Below are 21424 nucleotides of genomic sequence, written 5' to 3'. Positions count from 1 at the left end.
CCTGCACCTTTAAGACTTCCTTCTTGAACAGTGTCCTGCCTTCCTGGACTCCTTTGACCTTCAGGACTGCCTCCCAAGGGACTCTGTCCACCAGGCTCCTAAACAGGCCGAAGTCAGCCCTCTGGAAGTCCAAGATGGCAGTTCTGCTGACCCCCCTCCTTACTTCTCTGAGAATTGAAAATGCTATCATTTCATGATCACTATGGCCAAGACGGCCTCCCACCATTGCATCCCCCACAAGTCCTTCTCTGTTCACAAACAACAGGTCCAGTGGGGTGCCTTCCCTAGTTGGCTCGCTCACCAGCTGCGTCAGGAAGTTATCTTCCACACGCACTAGGAACCTCTTAGATTGTTTCCTCTCTGCCGTACTGTAAGTTGAAGTCCCCCACGAGAACAAGGGGTTAAGAAGGTTCAAGTATTTAAACTCTGTTAACTTCCAGATTTTAAAGACGTTAAATAAAAATGGAATCTGTAAGTTTGCACAGCTTTCTGTGACACATTTTAGCCTTAAGCTGTTCTAACACAACAGTTTAAAAATGTTCTCAATTTCAGAAGAGTGGTACACTGATCATTCTTCACTTTGTTTTGTGAATATTAAGTATAACCAGTGACAATCCAAGAGCAAACTGTGGCAATAAACCCAGAACTTAAAAGTAGTCAAACTCCTGGCACAGTGGAAGCATGAATCCTCTTATAATGTCAGGAGAATGACATTTAAACAGCATATTCTAATGAATTTTGAAAAAAAAAAAAATCAAAATGCAAATTAGAAACTTCACAATAATTTTATATTTGAGAACAAATTGGGTTCACACCTGGAAAAGCCCACTGTTTTTATAGGTATTTCTCACAGTACATAAGCTTTCTTTTAATTCAGAAGGATAGTTTCAGCAGGCCCTAAGGCCCTCCAGTGCATCAAGTAAAGCACTTAATGCAAGTATCCTCATCAGTATAGTGAATGAATCACCAGTAGAACTTAAAATAGAATTAAAAGCTACATCTTCCTTTGCCTGTGTAGCTTCAAAATGCCTACAGTTCTCATTTCATACACAAAAGAAATACTTTTAGATTACTCTATAGTTACCTAAGGCATTGATTATATATAGACAGCACATTGAAGTATACTTACTTTGTGTAAATTAGGATTTTATGGTTTATTGCATTTGTTTACAATTTTTGTGGGGGATTTTTTGGTGTAGCTTGACCTGAAACCATTAGACATATCTACATAGGTTTTTTCAAGATTCTTTTATCACACAGTGATCAATTCTCTACATTCATTTTCTGTAGCTTTCTCAATTCCAGCTTTCCAGAGTTCATGAGTACTGGCACTACTGAACAAGTACAAGTTCAAACACACCTATACAAACAGAAAAACTAGACAGAATATTGCAGATAAGGCTACTTCTTTTTTTCTTTTTATATATATATATATAAATTTGTTTAAACCAGGCACAGAGAACTTTGGAACACACAATACTGAAAGCCACCTATGAGAATCTTTGAAGGTTAGGTGTTTGCAAATTTCACAGTCAAGCATTCATCCCTATAGTTTTAACAATGAATACACAGATCTTTTATTTTCTCAGCACTTCAAGTGAACTGTACCTTAAAACACAGTAGTTCTAAAACTGTATCATATTTACCAGAGTAAGACTATAGATGAGCTAATTAAGTGCCACCACGTTCTATTCAGCTGTGTGCTTTACTTCACAACAGAGCTGACTGCTCAAAGGCCAGTCTCACAAAAAAACACACAACTGAACTGAGAGCAGGCAATGGCAGGGCACTTAGGTACAGCGTAGAGGTTTACTGTGGAGCATGAGAGTAAGATGCACTGGCCGCAACAATCAGAGAACCAGTCATTACACACAAAACTTAAGGAAAATTGCATTATCAAACTGTACTTTTACATGAAGTTCAAGCACAATTTTTTCCAATATTCCAAATTTGCCAGAAAGCTCTGAAGAACATACCTCCCCCCAAAATTTTAAAGATGTATAACTGCACATTCAATTCCACATTAAATCACAAAATAAGCACTTGCTTTTCAGCCACCTGTGAATTTAACAAAAAACTCTCACAATTTAAGATTAGCAAATGCATTTCCAATCTACAGCTTCATGTAACTTTACTAATAATATGTCTTGTTAAAGAAATTCTCTCAAAACATACATACAATATATATTGTGGGTAAAGGACACAGTGAACACATTATTTCCATTCTGTCTAACAAATACCTAGTGATTATGTGCAGTGTTTTAATGCTGATGTTAAAAATTACATGATTCCTGTTCTTCCAGTCCCACTTTTACTTATAACAAGAATTAGAACTTCAGAAGTGCACATACAACATGGACTGTGAAGAGTACAAATCAGTGCTTGTTCCACATAGGTGCTGCTATAGGTCCCTGAGGAGCCCTTTCAACAGTCACAAATTCATCAGGGTTGTCAAAAGCTTCATAGTGAATTAGTAAATCTTGAATAGCACACTCCTCAATCTGGAAGGAAAAAAGAACATGTATGTCAGTGCTAGATCTACATTTACACCAGTAGCACAGTTATGAACTGGCTTTACTGGTCCTGAATGCATGTCTGCCATAGACCTCCTAATCAGGAAGAAGTAGATGAGGTCGTCTTCAGGCAACTTGAAGAAACCTCATGTTTGCAGGCCCTGCTCCTCACGGGAAACTTGAGCCACCCTGATGTCTGCTGGAAAGGCAACACAGCAGGGCACAAGCACTCTAGGAGGTTTGCATTGGTGAAAACTTCCTAACGCACACAATCAAGGACCTGGTAAAGGGAGACACTCTACTGCATCTCATACTACAAAGAAGGATTGGTCAGGGATGAGAAGGTCGAGGGCAGCCTTGGCTGCAATGACCATGAGATGGTGGAGCTCAGGATCCCAAGAAATGGGAATGAGACAAATAGCAGGAAAATAATCTGGGACTTCAGAAGAGAAGATTATGATCTGTTCAGGAATCTGCTTGGAAAAAATCATGAGATATGGCCCTGGAAAGAAGAGGTGTCCAGGACAGCTGGTTGATTTTTAAGGATCACCTCCTCCAAGCTCAAGAATGGTCCATGCCAATGAGCCAGAAGCCAAGCAAGAGTGGCAGGAGGCCTGCATGGACAAAAAAGAGCTCCTGACAAAACTCAAAAGAAAAAGGAAGCATACGACAGGTGAAAGCAGAGAAAGGTGACCCAGAAGGAAAACAGAGACACTGCCTGAACACACAGGAACAGAATTAGGGAAGTCAAAGCCCATCTGGAGTTCAATCTGGCAAGGGACATGAAAGGCAACAAGAAAGACTTCTACAACAGCAAAAAGATGACATGGGTCCACTGCTGAATGACAAAGGATATGGAAAAGGCTCGGGAACTAACAGCCACCTTCGTCTTGGTCTTTAGTGGTAAGATCAACCTTCTGCAGTCCCAGGTCCCTGAGATAAGAGTTGGCCAATATGACTGCAAGCCCAGTCTCAAAAAAATCTTTGAATGGTTGTGGAGATAACGGTTGGTTTCTGAGGACTGGAAGGAAGCAAATGTCATTCCTACCTTCAAGAAGGGCAAGGAGGATCTGGGTGACTACTTACCAGTCACCCTCATCTTGATCCCTAGGAAAGTGGAAGAGCTTAAGTACGGATAAAGAGCTTAAGTGGACAAGCTTAAGTATGGACGTACTGAAAACTGGCTGAACTGGTGATCTCAAAGGGTTGTGATCAATGGCACAAAGTCCAGCTAGAGGCCAGCCACTAGCACCAATACTGAGACTGAGACTAGGGCCAGTACTGTTTAACATCTTCATTAATTACCTGCATGATGGGACAGAGTTCACCCTCAGCAAGGTTGCAGGCAATACAAAATTGGAAGAAGTGGCTGATACGCCAGTTGGTTGTGCTGCCATTCAGAGGGACCCAGACACGCTGGAGAAATGGGCTAAGAACCTCATGAAGTTCACCAAAGAGAAATGCGAAGTCCAGCTCCTGGGAATAATAAACCCGAGCACCAGTACACACTGGGGGCTGACAGGCTGGAAAGCAGCTTAACATAAAACGATCTGGGGTCCTGGTGGACAAGTTGACTATAAGCCAGCAACGTGCTCATGTGGCAAAGAAGGGTGACAGCCTCCTGTGGTCTCTGAGGGACAGCATTGCCAGCAGATTGAGATAGGTGATCCTTCCCCTATACTCAGATCTGGTGAGACACATTTGGAGTGTAGTTGTTTAGTATGGAGAAGAGAAGACTTAGGTATTCATACACTTTGATAAGATCTCCCTATCTCATGGGTCAGAATAAAGACGACTGAGCCGCGCTCTTCTCAGTGGTGCTCAGTGACAGAAGAGGCAATGGGCACAGATGGAAATACAGAAAATTGCATTTAAATATAAAAATCTTTTTTACTGTGAGAGTGGTTAGACACTGGAACAGGTCTCCCAGAAAGGTCATGGAATCTCCATCCTTGCAGATATACAAAAGCTGCCAGGACACAGCTTTGAGCAACCTGCTCTCATTGACTCTGCTCGGAGCAGGCGTTTGGATTAGACAATTTCCAGAGGTTTCTTCCAACCTCAACCATTCTCTGATGCTGTGAATGCATTAATCATGGACTCAGTAGTCAACTTGACTTTAATATAGGCCTACCTTATCAAACAGCAATATAAAGTTGTTATGAAATGATACCATTTGTACCAATACATAATTAATTCTAATAACTGATCTCTGAAACAGCCACTGGAAACTCCTTGTGTTACTTCACAGCTGCAGTAACTTAGCACTTTACCTGGATCAAAGCCAAAGGTTTTTCTCTGCTCCTAATAAGAGCAGCTTCTTGCTGGAGCTCTTCTTCTACAATAGCTGAAAACATGACAGGTGCTATCACAGGAGAGCTAGTTGGTGATGCTGCTAACCAAGGACTGCAAAAAACCAAATGACATCATTATGAGGCAACATCAAGAATGAGGTCAGCACAACACACAGAAAACAAGCTCCAGAATCTAAGTCACTGTCAAACTTACTTATGACTCTCTGGCTGTGTAGAATCCAAAACATGGTCTTCCAGACCTGGGCTACTTCTAGTGGTGCACCTGGAAAAAGGTAGGAAAGGAGAGTGAAAGTCACTGACAGAGCATTCTCCTACATCATACTGTGAAGTAAAATTTATAGTAGGCAATTACAAACATGTAGGGTTTTTCCAGAAGAAAGGCATTAGGATATAATGCTGAATTTGTCTTTAAGTGTGATACCGTGACTAGAGGAGACAATGATGCTCATTTCTGACTACCAGAACTTAATGGATTCTCAGCTTGGGTGTTAATTCTGGCATTTCCTAACATTTGAGCATTTGAACAAAGCACTTTTTTTTTTTAAAAAAAAGGCTTTTTTTACATGTAAAATAGTCAACTGAGTTATGCACTAACAGCATTGACTGTAAATGTTTGCATTTAATATGAAAAGACTATGGCTTCAAGATAAAAAAAAAACCCAAACAACTGTCCTGTATTCAAATTAAGCATTTCATGTAAAAGAACCAGTGCTACAATAGCACCAGTAATTTATTTCCTCAAGTGTAAGCCTAGAAATTATGGACTTTCAGTACATATCCTGCAACCACCTTCCACAGTCATAAGAATAGCATAAAACCTGAATTAACAGAACTGGAAAAAAAAAAATAATCCTGAAATCTCAAGAGAGTTCCCAACAGGAAGATATTTTATTCAGTTGCAAAATGTTAACCTCTCAACAAAAGAAGTCACATTTGATATGTTGTATGCCTTAAGAGACAAGTATATTTGTCAGAAAAATCCTACATCAGTAGGAAGAAAGGGACCTACTCTCATTATTTAATACCTATCTTTGGCAACTTTTGCGATTTCCAGAACTAAAAAAGTGTTACGGCATACTATGAAATTCTAGCAGACTTTTTTGAATTATTCTATGGTATTGCAAAAAACTTTAAGGTTGTTGGTATTTCAATAAATCATTATCAATTTTCATTAAGGCTTTGATAATCCTCTGTAAGTGGCCACAAACACTTGGAAAAGAGGAAAAATCTATAGAAAGCTAAGAGAATTCCAGTAACTGCTAAGTTCTCTGCCTGGAATTCTCTGCCTTGGAACACAATTCCAAGGACAACAAGAACCATGTTTCCTATTGCTAAGCAATGAGGGCAAGATCTCAAAAAATCTGAAATGCAACATCCATCATCAAAAATGGCATTTAAATGAACCACATGCAGCTTTTTGTGACAAAACATAATTTTGCCCACCAAACAGCCAACTACTCAAAGAACAAAATGAACTCAAATTTAACTGCTCAGGGAAAAAAAAAAAATATGTATATATCTGCAGCAACACCCGCCAGGGCATAACACTGGACTTCAAAAGTGGCTTTCTACAGTGTCATGCCCTGGAATCAAACCCAGCAGATACACCTTCTGCCAGTTCATATTGCTCCTGTGTTTCCACCAGGAAAGCACAGTTCATGTTAGTCAAGATGATACTTCCCCTCCATTTTCAGTAATGGTGATCATATCAGACACTGACAGGACAGCCAGTGGTACACTCTGTAGAGAGGAAACCAAAAAGGTGTGGTAGTCTCCAAACTGGTCATTTCCAGATAAGCAGTATTCCACAGCTTTGAAAGAACTGACACATGAAACAACAGCTCCATGGCAAAAGTGGTCAAATCTGCAGTACCGTTCTCCAGACTGAGTATCTATATAGCAGCAGTTCCTGTATTTTGACCTCATTAATATGCAATGCTTTTTCCATAGGTGTTGAATAATAGTTAAAAATGGAAAAAAGGTAGAAAAACAGTATCTTGTAAATTTTTTTCTGTTTTATCTTTGGTAAAAGAAAACCAATGGCAGGTTAAAGAATCCTATTTTATTTAAGAAAGGTACCGGGTCGTGCCAGGTAAGTGTGATAAATGAACATGGGAATTCTGTAAGACACAGAGTCAAGTGCCCCACAACCACTGATTTTTTTTTTTAAACAAGTTTCTCATACCTCTCCTACCTAGTTAATTCCTTACTCACTTTACAGCTGGGTTAATCATTACTTACAGAATAAGTTAATGAAAATATATAACTAAGTTAACATTGGTGGACACAATAAGCAGCAAAGCTCAAACCAGCAGACAATATTAAGAGATGCTATTAATTTAGCAAAAGATAAAAATTAACAGTACGACTGTGGAACAAAGAAATGGGAAAGCAAATTCAGAAGTACGAAACAAAAGACTGTGTGAAGTGAAAGTTGCAGTAGCTGTAAGCTGGGAGTTTTTCAGCTTGAAGAGAAAAAGGAGAATCCAGGGTATACTGATCATGATAACGAATCCGAAATATGTGACTGGGAGTAAAACAAAGGTGTTTCCATTTGAAGCAAATACTTTTTCCAACATATACCACGCTGTCCAAAGCTTATTTGGACAAGCTTTCAGTTTTGGTCTCTTAGGTTCAAGGAAGAATAATCTAAACTGTCACAGATGCAGAGAGTAACAACTGATATTGAGTCTTCTACTGATCATCTTCTGAGGGAAGACTATCTCTAACCTTACAAAGGAAAGAATGACAGAGAATGACTACACTTCATATAGACAGTATCTGGACTGATTTCTGATATACAAGGACAGCCTCCTACAAGCACAAAATCAGATCAATTCAATGTGCCTTAAGTCAAGCAAGCATGGCAGAAGGATGGCAGGAATGAACAGGCAACTCTACATGGACTTCAAATTTGTATGTGTCCTTTTTGAACAGTGGAAGCAGGGATGGGCTACACCAGAGGAAAATAGAAATATTACTTCTGTGCACAGGGACAGAGATGTAAGAGCCAATGCTCATCTGGAGCTGAAACAATTGAGGGATGTGCTGGACAAAAGAAAGGGCTTCTATATCAGCAAGAAGAAAAACAAACCAACCAACCGCACAGGTTTCCTGATGACTAGAAAAAGCTAAATGTTACACCCATTTTCAAGAAGGATATAGGGAACTACAGACTGACCAGTCTCACCTCAATCCTGGGGAAGGCTGTGGAGCAAATCCTTCTGGAAGTAATTTCTGAGCACGTGTGGGACAAGAAGATGACCAGGAACAGCCAGCATGGATTTATGACACAAGGCAAATTGTGCCTGACCAACCTGTTTGCCTTCTGTGATAGGATGATAGGCTCTGCAGACAACCAGAGAACAGTGGATGTCATGTTCTTTGGCTTCAGCAAGGCCTTTGACACGTTCTGTTATCGTATCCTTATACTCAGTCTGAAAAATATGGACTGAGTGAATGGACTACAAGATGGGTGGAAAATGGGCTGGATTGAAGGGCTTCAGGGGTTATGGATTATATGTTCAAAGTCCAACTGGAAACCAAGTACTAATGGCGGCCCTTGGGACCAATCCTGTTTAGCATCTTTGGTAGAACGGAGAGCACTCTCAGCAAGGCCACAGATGGATGGGGAGAGGGTTGGGAGGGTGCAGCAGCCCACATTCTGAATGCCAGGCTGCCATCCGGAAGGCCCTCAAGAGGCTGGAGAAATGGGCAACGGAGAACTCATGAATTTCAAAGGCAAGTGCAAAGCCCTGTATTTGGAAAAGAACAGCCCAAGGCAGCAGTACAGACCAGGGGCTGACTGGCTACAAAGCAGCTCTGCAGAGAAGGACCTGCAGAGTCCTGGCTGGCAGCAAGCTGAAGATGAATCAGCATGTGCCCTAGCAGCAAAGGTGGCCAACTGCATACTGGGCTGTACTAACAAGACTGTAGCCAGGCAGTCAAAGGAAGTGATTTTTCTCCTCTATGCTGTATTTGTTAGGCTGCATACAGAGTATCATAACCAGTTTTGGGCTCCTCAATACAAGAAGGATGCTGTCAGGCTGGAACAAGTCCAGTGGAAGGCCACCAAGATTAGGGGCTAGAGCACACAACAGGAAGAACTGTGTTTTGTTAATCCTAAAAGAAGGTGGCAAAGGGGAGATCTCACTGCTGTCTTCAACTACCTAAATGGAGGGTAGAGAAAAGATGCAGCAAGAATCTTCTTAGAGGTGCACAGTGATAGAATAAGAGGCAACATACACAAGCTGCAAATTAGGAAATCCCAGCTAGATATAAGGAAAAAAAAAATTCCACTATGGGGATGATCATACACTGGAACATGTTGCCCAGTAAGGTTGAGCTATCTTGTCAGACATTGGAACAGGCTGCCCAGGGAGGTAGTTGAGTCCCTGGAGGTATTTAAAAGACGTGTGGGTGAGGCGCTTAGGGACGTGGTTTAGTGGTGGACTTAGCAGTGTTAGGTTTACGGTTGGACTTGATGATCTTAAAAGGTCTTTTCCAACCTAAATGATTCTATGATCCTCATACTCGGAAGCAGTCACAAGTCAACTAGACCAGGCCCTGAGCAACGTGATCTAGTTTGATTTATTTTGAGAAGGAGGCTGAACTAGAGAATCTAAATTATTCTATTACTTCAGCAACAGGAGACTACTTTTTAGCTGAAGTCTACACAAATGAGCTTCCAGCTTTTACTGCACTTAAGAAAGATAGTAACACAATAAAAAGCAGGAAAGAACCAGAGAAAAGGAAGGAGAAGAAGAGATGAAAACAGTTTTTGCTTGACGGTTTGTTTAATTAAGAGCATGTTTGTACAACTTACTAAATGCCTTTATTCTGGTGTCATCTCTCAACTTTATCTCTTTTTCCACCTGCTTTAATAATGCTCACCTTCCTGCACATTTGACAGTAACTGACACCTACCCAGCCCATTTGACAGCTACGCTCTTCTTCCTACTCACAATCCAGAGAACTCACAGCACTACTATAAATTAATTCAAGTAGATTGTTACACTTAACAGACCTTTTTCAGCATAGATAAAAAGTTTTTTCCAGAGTAAGACTTGTAAACAAATAAACAAACCAAAAAACCCAAACAACAGCCAAAAAAAGCACCACAACAGAAATTTCCCAAACCTGGAATTAATAGTTGCAGTGTCACAGCACACTCTAGTGATCAATTAAAAGATAAATTTAAATACCTGTATCATCTCCCTCAATTTAAATGTGGCTTTAAAATGTAGGAAGCAGTTAAGATCTTTTGAAGCTGTTTGTACATACGTACATCTGTGTTTCTTGCTAGCAAGACACTCAGTCCAGATATTAAATCAACTGCAGATATTTCAACATGCTAGATTAATTCCTCAGCTGGCATCAAAATAACTAGGAGAAATGGAACAGACGAGAAACGGGAAGCTAGCATATACAGAAAAATGGAAAAAAGCTTCAAAAATATAGAACTTGGAAACCTGGAAGTCTTGGAAATTAAAGACTGATGCAGAGACATAAGTGGTTCTGCATGGAAACAAACCAGCCAAGTATCATCAGTACTGAACCAACTTGATTAACTCAGTTGGCTGAACTTGCCATGACTCCTGCACAGCCACCAAGATGTCCCAGCACTCAGCTCCCCAGTGTTTCTTGAGGATTTGTCCATTTGAAGCCAGTTCAGGTCCAGTACCTCCCTGATCTAATGACTGCTCTCAAAAAAGGGATACAAAGCCTGGTCTCCTGCAGAACCTCTTGGGTTTTGCTGTACCATTTGAGTCATGTACTACTTATTAGCTCATTATTAGCCATGCCAGAACTAGGCCATTCCCACGCGAAGCCACAAAGACTTGTTTCCACTAAGACTCTTTACTGCTCCCTGGAGTAACACAGTGAAGACAACCCAGGCTGCCACAACAAAGTTAAGTCATGTCAGGCCTATGTTTTTAGCTTGGACTATGAGCTACACATGCACAGCTGCACGGCGTAACTCCCAAGGCTGAGCTGTCCCTGGAAACAATGCAGCCACATCCACACATCCCAGCTTTTGGGCTGATCTGCCTCCGGACTGAATCCAGTTCACATCTTCACATTCATGACATGGTTCACCTACAGAAAATTTCTGGGTTGCATAAATTGGAAGGTGACAGTATATGGAAGAGTGTTTATGCGACCACCAAAACACCCTCATCCAGACTTAAGAAAAGTGTCAGTTTAATTACTGCACAGTTTATCCAAAGAAAAAAGACAAAGCAGGAACAGTAGCCATGCAAGTGTCTTCAGTGTCCCATCAGTGAGTCTGATATCAACCGATGAGGATTACTTATGCTCTACATACATGCAATTTCCTTTCCTTAAAAAGGAAGAGGTAAGGGTGTGGATAATGAATCTTCATGGAAATAGCCCTTGAATGCCTCAGGCAAAAATCAGAGCCTACTGTGGCAGGAACTGTACAGTCAAAGAATAAAATTACCTCAAACTAAAAACTCAACTCCTAACTTTCAGATGGATGAACTAGTCACCTAGGCTTTTTATACCTAATAGAGAGAAATAAGCATCTTCAGACACAATTCAAAACAACCTGAAATAGCTCTGGAAGTGCCATCTTTTCCAACTGATTATAGTCAATCTCATCATCTAGGCTCCCACTAGCTTAATGTATCATTTTCAGACAGCTAACATATTAGGCCTGGTTTCAGCTCAAATAATCCACTTTGAGAGCGTGCAGAGTGGCCGGACTGCACAGACTAGACAGAGCAATGCAAAAGGAAAAGAAATGACTTTATGAAGATCATAGAGCAGGTGTGACAAAGCTAATAACAGCAACCAGTGCAAAAATCCCTTATCACCAGCCCTTGCCATCTCCCGTAAAAAGCTTTATTATTTTGCTAGCAACAAAATTAATGATACCTCTTTTTCTGCAGATTTGTGCTTCGTGTCCCTACATCTCCACTCACCACAATAACTTCAGCTTTATCCCTCTGTTCCTGAAGAATGCCCACCTGTCACACACACTCTCCAAATCCATCCTACCTCTCTCCTCTAACACCGTCCCACACACAATCTTCCTATATTTCTACCCTCATTTTGTTCTTTATCTACCAAGAGGACATACACTACTTCTGTCCTAGGGGAACACCCGTTTCTCTACAAGTTGAGCAACCAAGAGGGAGGCCCAGCAGAACTTTCTTTTCCTTAGGGAGGGGACAGTTTCTGGAGGGGGATGGAACAGGAGTTCATAAGAAAAACTGGGAGGTAATGAGTGTCAGGGCTTCCTGTGCACCAACACGCTCTGCAAACTCTTCTCCCTCAGCACAGCTGTGTAAACTTGAGTCAGGCTGCTACGAATAGAGTTGAGTTGTAAGGGAGAGCTGTGCAAAGGCCCATGGGGGCTACCCCTCTTTACTCAGGAGCTGCATTTAAGCTCAGTCCCTCAGTCTTAGGCCCTTCTTGAGCTTACTGCAGCTATGCCTAAGCCCAGCCTTGCTGTTCCTGACCCTGACTTGACTTGCAGGTATGACTTCAACCCTGCCTCATCCCAACAAACCTGTCTGCGCTCACTGACTGTGGGTCACCCTGGTTTCTATCACAGAGCCTGCCCTGCTCACCTCACTCCAGCACAGTGGGGCTGTGTCCTTGCCAGGGAGGCCACTGCCTGGCTGGTTACTGCTGTCACCCTGGGCTCCCCTACCACCATGGGGCAGCTGGCCTGCGCTGCTTCCAGACAGTGGGTGCGAAAGTCTAAGATTTTCAGGCCCTCTGTCTCGTAAATGTATATGAAATGCATAGCATTCAAAGTTACTGATGATAGGGGGAAAGAGATGCAGGTGGGTGTGCAACTCAGTCATACAGACCTTCAGGAATAAGGCCGAGATTTCTTTCCTCAGCTTAGGTAGTTATTTTAACTCAAAACAGAGGTTTTATTGGAGGTAGCAAGAGGATGCATGGCTAAAACAATTTGACGAAAGAGCATTATTGTCTAATAACTAGACATATAATTCACATGCACCTCAAAACAAGTTATTTTTGTCCTTAGAATTGTAGTCCTCCAGTAACTATAATACACAGACATAACCAATACATCAATATTTCAGTAAGCCCTCTTAATCCATGAAAAATTGCACTTAAACAATGAAGTCAGCTTATAAGAAAACTCAGATCAGGAAATGCCAGAACTGTGTTTGAATAAACTGATTTTATCCACTCAGCAGTTACACTGAAAAACTCCTAAGCAAACTGTTTCATGCATGCCATATCTGAATACTAAAGAACATCTAATTTCTACAGAAGTTAGAAAATACAAGCTTATCATTTTTATACATACATATATATACAAATGTACACATACAAACGTACATATTTTTTCTGGAGTCTGAAGTGTTTGTGTCCATAGCTAGAGATAGATATATATATATACACACACATCCATATAGACAGACACAAACACTTTGAACCTCAAACAAAATATTAGCAGTGGCATTAAATTGCTTTAGTCTTTAAGCTTCCTATTCATAAGAGTATTCCATTCATAAAATCATTAAAAGAATGCTTACAGGATTTATTTTTTTTTTAAATGACAATCTTATCCTTTCTTATTTCAGCAGAATTTAAACAGGTTATTGTGGTTCTAGTATAATAGTTGATCAATTAGGAAAAAGACTGCTCTCTTACCTTATGGTGTTTTGGACTGATGAATCCTCAGTTCCTTTATAACCAGCTCTTTTGGTACCAGTACCAGATGAATTATTTGCACTCATACATTTTTCTTCTTCCATTACAAGATCACGGAATGACTTTGGCAAAGCAGAATGTAATGACAATGACCTTCAAAAGAAACAAACCAACAAACCAACTCATTTTATACTTGCACTTTCCAAGACTCCATATTGTTCCATGATTCAGATAGCAAAGAGGGCCTTTTCAGTTACTAAAAATAAAAATACTATATTACTTAGCTTTTGTATCTCACCATTATGCCTGCTAGACCCCATTTTCTAAAATAAGTCGCTTTGGGTCAAATAGGTAAACATCAGAAAATAAACACTTATGAGAACATAACAAGCCAGTAGTATGGAAATTTTATTAGAAGGAAGAAAAACCACAAAAACAAAAACCACCCCTCCATCTATTCCCCCCCCTGAAGCCACCCTCTTAAAAAGCAATTTTATTTTCACAGACACCTTGTCTTAAGACAAGCTGTACCTTTTCTAACAGTATTATTCCTTGAAAAGTATTCTCATAAATCACACAATGCTCTAGTACTTTCATTCTAATACTGTTAGTTTACCCCCATGGAAGTCAAGTATAGCTGATCTTCTTTCCCCAAGATACTGAATGAGTTACTCATACCTGCTGGAGGCTCTCTAAATCACTTAATCCACAGTGAAATTCATAAAACTGATATGCTTCATTTTCTTTTACTTGCCCAAGTATAATGTGCACTAACTGAACTAAAGCCTGCATATTGTCGTTCAAAAATAAACCAGTATGAAAAAATAGCAATTTAGCATCATAGCTATTCTGAACACTTTCTAGTCCAAAAGCTTTTTTATTTACAGAATTCAAGGCAGTTACCATTAGTCTTTCCCTTACCCATCAAGACTTTGGCATTAATTCTTCATACATTTGCTTACATTTAACTTTACTAAGCATAGCAATCCCACTCTTGTCAAATACACAAAATACATATTGGAAGAATAGCTCTGCTCATTATCTACTCAAAGAAATAAGAGATCAATTATAAACACTACTAAAGTAAAACAGGCTTTCTATACAATGCTAATTGTTTGTGCAGCTACCATAAGAAGGGAAGCATTTGAAGCCAAAGATTTTCAAACTACATCTATGTGGTACACAATTTAAGATAACAAACATGACGGAATTGAAACATTGCAACATTGTATCTGAAATCTTACAACAAAAGCATCTGAAAGTTATATATGATGTCTGAACCCCATGCTAGACCACCCAAGCTTAAGTTTGGGGCGGGGTATGTGTGTGTGTGTGTGGTGTTTGTTGTTTTTTTTCTTTTTTTCTTTTTTTTTTTTTTTTTAATATTGCACAAGCAGCACAGAAAGTAAAGAAAGCAGAATGGGAACCTCCGGATGTAGGGGCTCAGAGTCATTTTGCACATCCTCTATTCCTACCACCAGCTGGCACACAGAGTCTGGGCAAGTGTTTGACCAGAACTTCCCCAAACCATACTGACTAGGCAAATGGTTCCCTTGGGATCTGCTGTCACAGAAGCTTCTTTGGCTACTTACAATTTAAGTAGCCTAGCCATTTTCATGAAAATTCTGTACTACTATCAGATCCACTTGCAACACAGCACCAAAAAACTCCCAAAACAACCCCCCCAAAAAAACCAACCCTACATCATTCTCAGCTTGTGAACTTATCCAAAACAATTACCGGTGGCTTAAAATGGTTCAGCTTAAACTGGTACAAGTTTTCCTAACAGTAACAACTCTAAATTTCAGCTTGTCCTGCCTGACATATTGTCATTTTAATCTAATTTGTAGCATTAGAAAAACTAATTTATCCATCTTTTTTAAAAAAGTGGAGCATGACTAAGTTTCTTTAAGCTGAAGCTGCAAAATATCAAAGCATGAAGTTCCAGAACAGCTGTTGGTGTTTCAGTATCAGCTGGAATACTGACAAACTGACAACCTAGACATTAAAACACACAATTGTTAATTCTCAAGAGAGACTTCAAATTTCTTTATGCCTCCACTCTGGAAAAGCCACAGGCTCTCCTGATCTTAAAAAAAAAACAAAACAAATAAACAACACCCCTCTCCCTCAAAGTAGGTTTGCAGAACTAATGAAGTTAACACCTAGCTTCTTGCATGACATACTCTCAAATTATTACTAGTGTAATTACCCCCACACACACACTTTTCTACAAAGGAGGAAACATAGGTTCAGTCCCTCAAAAACTATGAAACTGGAGGTTTCTTTTGGTGGAAAAGGTAGGACATGTATGATAGGCTCTGTCTTTTAGTCAACCAAAAAAAGAGCCAGAAGGTCCCACACCCTTCTGGCAAGTGTGCTCACTGCACATCCAAGATGAGTATCTTATTTCATTGGAACACAAGTTCTATGGCTTTGACTACATTGCATGTGTGGAAAGCACAATCTCTTGCCAAATGCACTCTAATAGTCCACTGTGAATTTACAGAATATAACTTTGAAAATATAATATTACAGCAGATGAGTAACACTTAACCATTCATCCTTACATACAAAAATACTTTGAACAACTAGCAGGGGCAATCAAATAATTGATGGCTTGCCTAAAGCAGCTTAAAGTTTATTCAACAAATGCTCTCTTCCAGCAGCTAGGTACAATTTTAAATATGCATATACCTCCCACTGGTTCTTTGCTTGAACTCTTAGCTACCGGTATTTTCCAGATCAGCAGCCAGAGGAATGCTGCAGAGGACCGTACAGAATCATGTGTGGTGACCACATAAGCATTAGACTGGATTCCATCCCCCTGAAGTATACCCTGGCCTTTTCACTTAAGATAGTTTGTGTAACACAGTAGAGCCCAGCTACTTTTAAAAACTGTTTAGTCAGAACCTTAAGAGCACAATGTATTTTCTAGAGACAGTTATCTAAGCATATTCAAAAACTAGTCTGTACTTGCTTTTTAAATGCAAGGAACAGTTCATAGGCAGTTTAAAATTAAATGACACCCAATAGGTAAAGAATTATCTATCAGAGTAGATGAATAGCATGACTAGTCGAAGTATTCAGATGTCAGACCAAGGAAGTTACACCCTATATTTTTATATGCCTTTTATCAGAGCTTCTCTTAATATCTTATTTCCTGTATTAAGAAGTAAATCGTTTAACTAGAGGCATCTACCTCATGTGCTTAAGTCAATCAGTACGAGTTCTTCTAAAGAGTCATTTATCTTACACTGAAAAATAGGACTTCAGGAACAAAAAAAAAAAAAACCCTTCTGAAGAAGCGCAGATAAGTAGATAAGCTACACAATGTCCTCCAAAACCAACTTCAAGCTTTGCTGTATCTAAAAGTTGTGTATGAAAGGGAGAAGGGAAAGACCAGGCGGGACAAAGACAGACGCCCTATACAAATATCCTCCTGGGGAGGAGTTCTCATAGCCCCTTCCCTTCATATCCAAACTTTGCCAGAGACAAGTATATAGAACTGCAGCTTGAAAATGGCTAGTAAAATAAAAAAGGAAATGAACTGATGATATTTAAGATGACTGGTTGAAAATAACCATGAAATGCCTACACCAGTGATCACTAACATCAGTCCAAGCCATGGCACAGCAGGTCTGAGGAAGTTCCTTTGAAGACTCCAGAGAAGATCTATTTGTCACCACTGATCACTATCGCCCCTGACTTTGCTGGGTCCCTGAGGAAAAGGATTGACTCATGCAGGTCCCAGAGCACCTCATTTGCAGCACCCCTGGCCAGCTGCAGCTGTTCTCCCGCATCAGCATGGACAACCCTCTGAGTCACCCCTTAGGTAGTGCACAAGAGCATGGCTTCCCTGGTGCTGCCACGCTGAGTCACTGATGGGTAGAAAGGCGGTGGGTTTGTAACAACGGGTAAATTAGTGTGTGGATAAGCCCATGTGATTTGTGCATGTAAGACTGTGTACATCGTCACTGTAGATGTTAGGTTACATATTGTTTATGCATAATTATAACATTAGTAGTAAGATTAAAAATAGTAGGTGGATTTTTATTATTTTTTTTACGTAATAAAGGATAACGTAACTCAGTATTTCTTGTGTTGGTCACCATCCGATTCAACCATTGGTCTCTCTCAGCAAATTTTAAGCCTCAGAGCTATAATTGCCCTGTGACACTTCCATTAGCCAAGCCAAATAACTAACTTGCTGCTTGACCTGCAGTATCACATGTGTAAAACAGGTAGTGTGTTCTATGGAGCATTTGAAAGGATCAGTGTTAAGGATTCTGAAATTCATCCACTCATTAGAATTCAGAAGACCAACTTTGCAAACCTTGTTTCTCCTATTGTGAAGGTCCCAATTACAGTTCAGAGGTCAGGTAGAGTCTGAATCCTTAGGTGCAAAGCAACTCATTCTATTTCCTCTTTAAGACAAATTGTGGGCTTTGCCCAATGTTTTATCAGAATAACTTTTGGGGGCTGGGGAAGTAAATGAGACCCTAAATTTTGGTATTAGCTATACATGGTTGAAAATAACTGAGAAGACACATATTTAAGTCCTGCTTGTATAAATCGAAACAAAAGAATTCAACCTTTTCTTAGATTCACTGGAAATGTTGTGTGCTGCATATATTTAAAACCAGGTCATCTTAGGCAGTTCATTCTTATAAATAACTACTGTAGTAACATACCTCAACAGCTTGTAAGCTGGACACTAGAAATACATGGCATATAACTATTTTTTTAGTTATAATCAACCCATGATATACAGATGCCTACAGAGAAGATTTTTTGTCCCTACTTTCACTGAGCCTTGGAGGAATCCCAGCCATCATTGCCAGAATCATTACTTGAAGAACATGTCATGCCACACTACCTTGAATTCACCAGACAACTGCCCGTTTCAGATCAGACTGACATGATCCTTGACAGACACTGTAAAATACTAAAGCCTTTTAACCATAAGGCTGAATGTACTGCATGGTGTCCCACTAGAGAAGCAAAGCTTGTTCTGGTGTCAAAACTGGAAGTAGAATACCATTTTAGAATCAATTATTATCTGATTCATAATGCACGATTTGGGGATGATTACAACATACTCTCACGGTTTTTTCTATATGTTACTGATAAATATTTTGAACACCAGCTCTATTTTACCATTGTTATGGTCTGGGATATTACTGTTATTATTATGGTCTTAAATAATAATAGAATACCAACAGACCTATGTGGAACCTCAAATAAATCTAAAGGCACTTCAGACTCAAGGTGCTGATCATAATAGCATCCATGCAAAAAAGGAAGATGAGGTTACAGATACATGAAATGAAGTAGAGAAGCAAGTAGTTCTAGATATTCCCCTAAACCTTCTGACACAGAATGCCTCTCAGGAGGCAACTACTGCCAGAAAGCAGCCTACCTTTTCCTCATCCAGCTAGTGATGCAATTTTTTTTTCTCTCCATGCACTCATTAAATAGCTAACAGGCTACCTGTCTGTTTTGAACTTACAGGAGCATAGCAGAGAAAGCAAAGATTCCAGCAGATGATTACTACTCTTATTTCTGAAAGGAGCAACCGATTCATATAAAGGATCAAAGGAAAGAGAGCCAAAAGACAGAAGAGGGAGACGACTAACTGTGGAAAATAAACCTATCCTTTGAAAGACAGACTCCTATTTTACTTTGAAATCTATCCAGTACAAAAGGAAAACTACTACAATAGCATTAAAACAGCTAAATTGTCTAAAAAAGACTTAATTTAAAATAGGGTGACTGTGGTGGGTATGCAGCAAGCTCTGCTCCCACTGAGGCACAATCAGGTAAGCTCTAGGGAGAGAAGACTGACTCACAATTCTTCTAGAGTACCAGTACAGAAGCAAGCTGCAATAAAAGTCTAGACCTTCAACAGAAAAAGGGGGAGAACTGTCCAACAGGAAAAGTGTAAGAACTGCCCAACATTTACCTCAAGTTAAGAGCATGCACATAGATATTTATTCTCTAGTAATTAAACACATTAAATCAACATAGCTTGCAACTTTTACAGTTATGCCTTTATGCTTTCATCCAATACCAACTGTAAAGATGAAGAACAAAGCATGAATCAGGCTAGCACCTCACTACGTTAATTGTTGTGAACCTAGTTTCATGGAACAGATAAATAAACCGTTTTTCTATTTGATACAGTGATATTAACTTGAGCATTTAAATTGTGTGTAATCAGCATTAAAAGTCATTTTAAACCCATTATGCATCCTCCCACCATAAGAATTCTTAGCAGCATCCGTAACTCCCTCCAGCTCCTAACCACCTAGACAACTTTGTTATCTGTAATTTCAGTCTATTTTTGCTCTACTCCAAAGTCATTCTAGCCCTTTCTCACAGAAAGGGCTAACATTTTTCTTTACGTTTTTGACAGCATTCATAATGGTTTTCATAGAATAGAATCACAGAATGGTTTAGGTTGGAAGGGAGTTAAAGAACGTCTAGTTCCAAACCCCTGCCATGGGCAGGGACACCTTCTACTAGACCAGGTTGCTCAAAAGCCCCGTCCAACCTGGCCTTGAACACATAACCCCTTCCTGACTAAGTTTCAGAGCTTGTGCTCAACCTTCTTTTTCTATACTTTGATACCATCTGCAAATACCACATCACACACAGGCAAGAACCAGATGGGATGCAGTCTTCTGACTCGCTATAGCAAAATTTCAAAGAACTGTTAAACTGCAACCGCTGCATTTCCCTACCCCCTTTGAATTTCTAGATTACTGCCAAATGTAGATACAAATAGTTCAATGCTAGTCTTTTTAACGAACAGAACCTAGGCCATTTTTATTTAAGAAACTGCTTCTAAGAGACTATTCAACGTAAAAACCCTCCAAAGAAGGAGTGATACTTGATTTATAACATACCATGCATTCCCTAGTTTTGCAACTTTCGTAGGTGGGGGTGGTGTGGTTATTAGAGTAGTAGGCTCCGTGCTGCTAGTTACTGATCCATTATCTTTTGCTGCCAGGGCAATCATTTTCCTTTGCTTCTGAGAAAGCTTGATTCCATGAGACGCCATTCTGCTGTGAATTCATATTGCAAAGAGAGAAGATGTAAGATCAGTGTCCTTTGAGATGACTCGCCTTTAATCTTGCAAATTAAACTGAGAAATACTTCTTTCCTAGACCAAAATACTTTGTCTAGAGTGCCAAAAGGAGAGCCTAGGTGGGAGGGAGGGATTGGATGGCTGGGGAGCAAAAGGAGTGTCAATGAGCATTAAAAGTGACAGAAAGAAAAGCAGCATAAAACTATTCTTCACATAGATGTCTACAAATGAAAACATTCAGAGTAGGAATCAAGTCTCCAAAAGAGATGGACTAGCACCAGATGAGGACTATTTTCTTATAGTCCTCAGTGTCTATAGTGTCTTTTTAGAGGCTGTCAGAAGCACAGCTCCCTTAAACCAAAAATATTCACGCATAAGAAATGTATACAACATAATATAGCCATTTTTTCTATTTGCAATAATTCGTTTTCTAAGTTATTTGGATTCTTCAGTCTTGGCTGTTTTATTCACAGCTTCTGAACCTACCTAGCCAGCAACCATTTACTAGGCTCCAGGACTACTGTCCTAGCTCTCCTTTACAAGAATGCTACACTTCAAAAGTCATGAAAGTCATCTCCAGTTCTCTTCCATATGTCACCAGTTAAGAAATACTAGGTTTAATCCACTGCCTCCTGAAAATGTACATTTATCTCCCTGTGCCTTTGAGATGCTTCTCCGAGCAAAAACAACTCTTGCTTCTGTCTGAGGAAGAATTGTCAACATCAACACGCAGGTGTTGGGGGAGGTCAGAGAATGTGAGACAAGAAACCAACTTCAGGATCAATTACAGTACTGGTTCACAACTAATTTCCAAAGTGCTAAGGACAAGAATTAATTCTTTT

General features: G+C 39.8%; 1 protein-coding gene across 3 annotated transcripts in view; it reads right to left on the bottom strand.

The window, feature by feature from the left end:
• Positions 1-1076: 1076 nt before the first annotated feature.
• Positions 1077-21424, bottom strand: part of IBTK (inhibitor of Bruton tyrosine kinase) — a 53142-nt gene continuing 32794 nt past the window's right edge. For 2 of the 3 annotated variants that reach the window (XM_009820598.2, XM_009820599.2), the window contains exons 24-28: positions 20401-20559; positions 13490-13642; positions 5022-5090; positions 4787-4919; positions 1077-2501 (exon numbers count right to left, since the gene is read on the bottom strand). In XM_009820598.2, coding sequence (XP_009818900.2) covers positions 2376-2501; positions 4787-4919; positions 5022-5090; positions 13490-13642; positions 20401-20559 — 640 coding nt within the window. In that variant the 3' untranslated portion in view covers positions 1077-2375. The remainder of the gene's footprint in view (positions 2502-4786; positions 4920-5021; positions 5091-13489; positions 13643-20400; positions 20560-21424) is intronic. The other variant, XM_059832705.1, reaches the window with a different exon arrangement.

Source organism: Gavia stellata, chromosome 2, assembly GCF_030936135.1.
Source record: "Gavia stellata isolate bGavSte3 chromosome 2, bGavSte3.hap2, whole genome shotgun sequence".
Classification (NCBI taxonomy): Eukaryota; Metazoa; Chordata; class Aves; order Gaviiformes; family Gaviidae; genus Gavia; species Gavia stellata.
Note: the sequence above shows the minus strand (reverse complement) of the source record. Positions and strands in the feature narration are given on the sequence as shown.